This window comes from Eupeodes corollae, chromosome 3, assembly GCF_945859685.1.
Source record: "Eupeodes corollae chromosome 3, idEupCoro1.1, whole genome shotgun sequence".
In the NCBI taxonomy this organism is placed as follows: domain Eukaryota; kingdom Metazoa; phylum Arthropoda; class Insecta; order Diptera; family Syrphidae; genus Eupeodes; species Eupeodes corollae.
Genome location: NC_079149.1, coordinates 66,023,848 through 66,031,186, shown reverse-complemented (window position 1 = coordinate 66,031,186; position 7,339 = coordinate 66,023,848). Strand labels below are relative to the sequence as shown.

At 33.7% G+C, this 7,339-nt stretch overlaps 1 protein-coding gene across 1 annotated transcript; it reads left to right on the top strand.

Annotated features, from left to right (window-relative positions):
* The first annotated feature begins 1,748 nt into the window (after positions 1 to 1,748).
* Positions 1,749 to 6,545, top strand: LOC129951293 (hairy/enhancer-of-split related with YRPW motif protein). Its single transcript, XM_056063378.1, has 3 exons — positions 1,749 to 2,181; positions 2,281 to 2,495; positions 5,580 to 6,545. The coding sequence occupies exons 1-3, from the start codon at positions 2,021 to 2,023 to the stop codon at positions 6,323 to 6,325; spliced, it is 1,122 nt and encodes a 373-aa protein (XP_055919353.1). The 5' UTR covers positions 1,749 to 2,020; the 3' UTR covers positions 6,326 to 6,545.
* The last annotated feature ends 794 nt before the right edge of the window (positions 6,546 to 7,339 follow it).

Here is a 7,339-nt window from a genome sequence, read left to right as displayed (position 1 = left end):
AAAACAAAAATTAATGTTTATCTACAGTTAAAACCAAACACATTACGATATTATTATATTTTAGTGTAGCTATTTAACATTCAAACTCTTTGACTCTTATTGTTATTTAGTTTAATACACATATTTTGTCGGAATTGTACGGGATATTAAAAAGCGGGATCGTAATTGATCGGGATTTTGAATAAGCGGGATTTTATAAGACGGGATTTGAAAAAATCCGTATTTTAGAAGACGGGACTTTACATTTTTTTCGAGATTTTAAAAAGCGGGATTGCGATACGCTCCCCATTACTAGCACACAGGAATGGTTGAGAATCGTAAGTCACTAGACCCTAGTTCTCAACGGACTGTTGCGACTCCCAACTCATTCAAAGAGTAGTGTATGGATGGCATTGTCAAACTATTATTAGTTTTTTTTTTGGCCAAAATTGTAAGATATTGCTGCAAACCTTCTTTACAGAAAGTTTTATAGAAACAATGAATATATTTTTTTAAAAAGCGACAAAAAATTGAATTTATTGTTTAGTCCTAAAATACTGTTTTTTATTACAATTTTTTTGATTGTTGTGTAAAGACATTTATAGTTATAAAAAAATGTATATAGTTTAAAAAAATGCGTCACGTATCTCAATATATGTATATTTTTGTTTTCGTAATTTTTAGTTGTTTAAAGAGTTAAATATATGTATGACGTTGAATACAATAACTGTAAAAGTATATTAAGGTTTAACTTAAAAAATTGGTACAGTAAATTTAATTGTACTAATATTAACTAGAACGGGGTTAATAAAATCTTAAGGTCATGTGTATACGAGATTAAAACAGTAATAAATATGTCTCGAAATTAAACTTCAACAACAATGAGGTGTCAACGTCATAATTTCAGATAACATTTAATCCATCAGTACACTCCCGACCTAGCTTGACTTCCGTTTTCATCCAAGGCTTCAAACGCCTCATCACAGCAAGGTATTTACCAAACATTGGCATCTAAGGTATCAACGACCTCTTACTCGTATTCACCTTACACAGTGACCTTCATTCCGTGACACCATGTGGCTAGCGGCATACAACTTGTTGGGGCAGCACACGTCCACACTGTCGGTCGTGTGCGCCTTCCTCAAACGCGTGCTCCACATCTTCACCATGCAATTGTGTCAATCGTCGTCAATTATTATACAATAGAAAGATGAAACTTATACTTGTAAATTATACCAAATTCAAATATTGACTTCAGAACACATAAACGCAAAATCATCAAATCTGTTATCTCATTCTATTATATCCTTTTCCTGTTGATAGATAAACTCTTCTAGAAATCATCGAGCATTTCAGCAGCACTCAGAAGTGTTTTTATTTTTTAACAGAATAGAAAAAGAACATCGTCATTCAGCAAAAAAAAAAACTATCTTAGTCTCACTCTGGTGCATGCTCATGTCCGTAAAAACATATACGATAAAAGATCACGATTGACAAGTTCGCCCATATCGTTGTTGTTGTTTTTGTTCAAAAAACTATAAGGGTGGGTTAGCATTGCTAACAAAACGATGGTGTTTCACCAGTTAGAGCTCACTGTACGGTGGTAGTGCGGACAAGTGAAACATAGGGTAGGTAGTGTTGGAAAAATATAATAAGGGTGGTAATGTTTACCAATGGCATCAATGGTAAAGTAACCTTAAATAGTTGAAAACGGGCGAATAAAGCATCGAATTTTGGGAGGGGATGGCACATGTTCTGCATGCGTAGGTCGTGCGTCTTAAAATCAGTCGAACGACGTCTGCACACACGATAAGTCACGTGCTAGAGAGTACACGTGGGCGAATAGAAAAATTTTCAAAAAATACACCGATATTTTTATTTAACAAAACTAGTGCACCTTGTTCTTTTCGAAAGTTTTTAAAAAACAAATTTCCAAATTCTTAACAATTTTAAAATAATAATTCAAAAATTGTGTTAAATTATAGTGAATTTAAAACAAAATTCAGTGTTTACCAAAACAAATAAAGTTACAAGAAAAAAAATGGAACACAATATCCATAATAATGCAGTACATTGGGGATACAATCCTGCATCTACTACGCATAATCACTGGGTACCACCACCTCAAACACGATCCGTTAAACGAGCTCTATCCGAAAGTGACTGCGATGAGCTTTACTCGGAAGAATCATCCAAGGAACAGTAAGTGTGATATTAAAGAAATATATTCGTCTATTAAAAGATAACTCCTTTGGAGAATGTATTTCTAACGTCTTGGTGTGGTGTTTTTGTTATTTTAAGGGTATCTCCTGGTGAACCTGGCAGTTGTCAGTTGATAAGTCGTAAAAAGCGACGGGGTGTCATCGAGAAGAAACGCCGAGACAGAATAAATTCTTCCCTTTCCGAACTAAAACGTCTTGTTCCATCAGCTTATGAAAAACAAGGGTCGGCTAAATTGGAAAAAGCTGAAATTCTCCAACTTACGGTGGAACATCTTAAATCTATGCAATCAAAAGGTAAGTTTCTTTTGTTTTGAAAAATCCAATTGGAAATAATTTTGAAGGAAGGCAAATTGTTAGAACAAATCATTTTAGTGATTATGTTCATCTTTGAAAAAAGGGAGAAACTAGTTGCTTTAATGTAATAAAAGAGTATTAAATTAGCTGAAGCAAATAGAAAGGATTTTTAAAAAGAACCGCTTGAAAAACTTAAAAAAGTGTTAAATTTTAAAGTGAATTTGTTACTAGCCCACAATGTTTAAAATTTAGTTGTCTTCGATTTATCAAAGGCTTTTTCCTGATGTCAGGTTACATTAGTTCAAACTACGCGACAGACTTTTATCAGCAACAAGCAATCAGCGGTTTCTGCGCTGCTCTAAAAACTAAACTTAAGTCCTTACTAAGCTTTAAAAAAAAATAATATTTGCATAAATATCTTACTTAAATACAAAATACTTATGTATAACACTTAACTATGTACATACATTGTGCTTACATAAATATTTACAACGATAAGTATGTACTTGACAATATACATTACTTATATTTAATTCTATGATTTCTAATTTGTGTCATCGGTCAAAGCATTTAAAAGAATGGTTTTTCTTATGACAGCTTCTGACACTTTAATTGAAATCCGAGACAAAGTTTTCCAATAACAATTTTTCCTGATTTACGCCAAAAACACACATGGAATTATTATTTTCACAAAATAAAAAGGAAATGAATGTTACTGACATTTTAGAGGGGGCAATATTTATGAATTCAGAGATACATTTAACAAGTATAATACAAAATATACATATATACTTACGAACATTAAAATCGAGTAGATAAGGGTGGTGTATATTTTTTGAAATCTGCTCAAAATCACCAATTTCAAAATTGGTTTTATGACAAAAAAAAAAAATGCAAGCTATAATGACGATTTTTAGCTTATACTGTTTTAAAATTTGTGTATTAATAAACTTTGACAGGGCAGCACACTTTTTTTGTGTATTGAATATCTTACAGAAACCATCAATTCGGGAACGTTTTTCCAAGTTTGATAAAATCAACAAGAACAAAAGAAAGTATATTATGTACATATGTATCTATATTAAATAAACAATAATAAAAGCAATACATACAAAATCTTTTACAAGTACAATACGTCAAATCATCTTCGGGAACGTTCCCGAAATGACCGTTCACAAAATGACGATTTCAAACAAGAGCGCCCTTTGACTATACGTCGGTCATCTTAAATACGATCTGACTTTGTCAATAGGAGAATATTTGAGGCTACTTTGTTATTTCGTGTCGGAAAAAAGAATTTCATCAATAATTAAATTTAATAAATACGTTCACGGAATGGCGGACTATTGACGTACGCTCTACGAATGATGAATAGAGAGGTACTTACCATTTATATAAAATTTGTTTAACGATAAATATTTTGACAGCCGGCTTTGTTATTGTTGTCTTCCTCGACTGACGTTTGACACCGAATGGCTGCAAGTTTAGGTCACCTAGTGACTTTTTTAAAACAAATTGGCCAAAGAAAACGAAAATTTCGAAATTAAGAATATTGGACAAAAATTCGTACAAATTAATTAAGAAAATTTCGACATTATGAATATTGTGGTTTCGTAAAAGACAATAAATGACACTTGCCTCTTATGTCCACCTCCATTTTTGATGCGCGTTTATAACCACAGGGTTATAAGGATTCATTGTTCCAAGGACAATAGCACCCTAAGCTTTTCATTTTCGATTTAGCAAGAAGTATCTAAAGAAAAGATAGAAGAAACTGCGTGGTATTCAATGTTTTGCAAATAAATTATTATACTCGTCCCCTCTCATTTCAGTAAGAGAACTGTGTTTACCGAAGAGCTACATACATATCTGTTATTATATACCTTCAGAGGCAATGTGTAGTGTCAGTATGATTATACATATATTTAACGGAAGTTGTTTTGTCAAGCTCCCACTCAAAACCATAAAAGCTATTAACTTCTCAGAAAAGTTAACACTTTTGATCGTAAAAAGATGGTATGTTCTTAAACATTTTTTTCTCACTGTTTTAAATGTTTTTGAACAAAATAACGTGGCACATAGATGTTTTTGAGCCTTGGCTTTGAAAAGAAAGATGGAATTTTTAAAGTAAGTTGTATACTATGACAGTAAAAGTATCTATTACGCGTTTGATTTCTAACCTTTTAAATTGTGTGGGCTACAGGAAACGGAAATAATATTCTTTCCCCCTTATTTAAAACGATATCACAAATAGCCGCTACTTAATTGAACGTTCCCCTATACAAACTGAGCTGTTGCAGTGGGAGCAACAAATACTAAGTACTATCAATAATTTGTGACGCAATCCGTTTTTGTATGCTTCTAAAGTTCAATTTAAATTCGTTTGTTCTTCTGTATGAAGTGACCAATTCGGTACCTCTTCGTGTTGTCGTGGTGACTAATCTTTACCTATGGAGAATTCAAAAGCAATATGTTTTTTTTCCTTGTCAGTGCAATGTATTTATTTGGCATTAAAGTAAACAACCCTTTACTGTTGCTTATTGAAAATATTCAACAATATTCAACAATATTGCCACGATATTCTCATACGGTCTGAGTTTCACCCCTAAGGGAATATAAGAAATGTTCTCACGATTTACGAATTTAATGCTCATACACACAACCATAATGCATATAACACTACACAAAGTACAGGGTGTGCTTGGTCCGTAGCAAGATAGCAAGTCTTTGTTCGGTTGAGAGTTTTATCTGGTGGGAATATAAATAGTATTATTTTATTACTTCCACCGTAAAAAAGGTATAGCTGCTACCTTGTGTGTGTGTCAGCGTTATGGGTTATGGGTTATGGGTGGTGTATATGCGTGGTGATGGTTAGTTTCATTTCACCCTCATATTAATTTTTTTTGTTGCTATCTAAAAGCAGACGTGGGAACAGTTCCGTATTAGACTCAATAACCCTTATGAGTTGTGCTGTATTTTGGGAATCCCGTATTTAAGAATAGAAAATCTAAAGACTCTTATAGAAATGACTTTCTCACGAAATAGCAAAATCTAAATGTATTGTTTTTTTTTTATTTTTTTAAGGATCCGATTCAATGGGATATGACCCTCAAAGACTTGCAATGGACTATCATATCATTGGTTTTAGAGAGTGTGCTGCGGAAGTGGCGCGTTATTTGGTCACTATTGAAGGCATGGATATTCAGGATCCGTTGCGGTTGCGCTTAATGTCACACTTACAGTACTTTGTTCAACAACGTGAGATATCAGCAAAAAGTTGCACGAGTCCTAATTGGTCGTCAGCGGCTTATCAACCGAATTGCACAACCACTTCATACCAGAGCGGATATCCGATTCAAACAAGTGCCACAAGCTCTTACGTTCCGAACCTGCCATCAGTGCAATTACCATACCCTACGTTGAATTCATCGCCAGTGGCATCGTCTATCCACCAGTCACCACCAGTGTCTCATAGCAACCGTTCGATCCCACCTCCGAGTAATAATGATGGAGTTGCACTGATGCCTCACGCTACCCAGCAGCATCAACCGCAGCACATTCAGCCCCAACCTATTACCAGGCATGAAACTCAGCAACATCAGTCTCACTATCCACCACCAGAGCAGACTCACGAGCATCAAGGTTCGACCTACATTGAACTAACAAGTAGCAGTCATAGGAATTCCACTGCTCCCATCACTCATCCATATGGAAACTCATCTGAATACCCTGTCAGTAGCGCCCAAGAGAATAATCCTGCACCATACGGATACGCAAGCGCAAATGGATCCAAACCATATCGCCCATGGGGTGCTGAAATGGCTTATTAGGCATTCGTTAGGCTTAAAAAAAAACACTTAAGTTTCCTTATTTACCCATCTAAGTCATTTTAGATATTACAAAGAAAGAGTGTGTGATAACTATTTTATGTATTTCAAAATAGTTTAGATGATAAGTTTATTTATTATTTAATTTATATTTTCTATAGTAATATACATACGAGTACATAATATCGAGGGGATAGAGCTTTAAAATACTAATATATATATTTTGAAAATATTTATCAATTATAATGATAAGAGATATTTTTTTAAATACCAAATGTATCGATGCCCTTCTAACAAATATCTTTTTTACTTTATTTTTTGATACTTACACATATAATAATATATTTTACCATTTTGTATAAAAAGAGAATTGTGTGTTGATCTATTTTTTTTAAAGATTTAACAGAGTAATCGAATTTTTTGCTTAAAAGCAAAAAATGTTTTGAATTCTGACCGAAATCGAACTGAAAGCACTTTAATGTTACATGTTATGGAACATGGTCAATTCTTTCTTTTGATGCGTTTCCAAATTGTTTGGAAAAGTCAGGACTGAAGATCCCATGTCCATTCATTTAATTTGTCTCAATGTAGAAGCACTGGCTAGGAACATGAATTCTACATAAATTGTTGATTTTAATTAAAAAAGGAAGCAGGACTAAAAAAAACACAAAAATGACGACTGTTCACAACTCTTTATTTTTCATAATTTCATAGAGCAACCACTGATAAAGAACCAGTGCAACTTGCAACTCTCAACCACTATTGATTGCGAATAATGTCAGGGATGAAGGCGACCAACAGTTTCTTATGCCGAATCTAAAAGCGTAATGTAAGGACAAGAATTACTCTTGGAGAATTGTTCATTGAACATAGGCATCTGAAATGTGTTTTCTTTTTAAATGGTAGGTTATTTTCACGCTGAAAGCTATTTTCAGCTGGAAATTTTGACAGAAAGTCAGCATCGTGTAACAGTGAATTTGCCTTACGATTGAACTACGTGACGCTGGGAAGAATTGA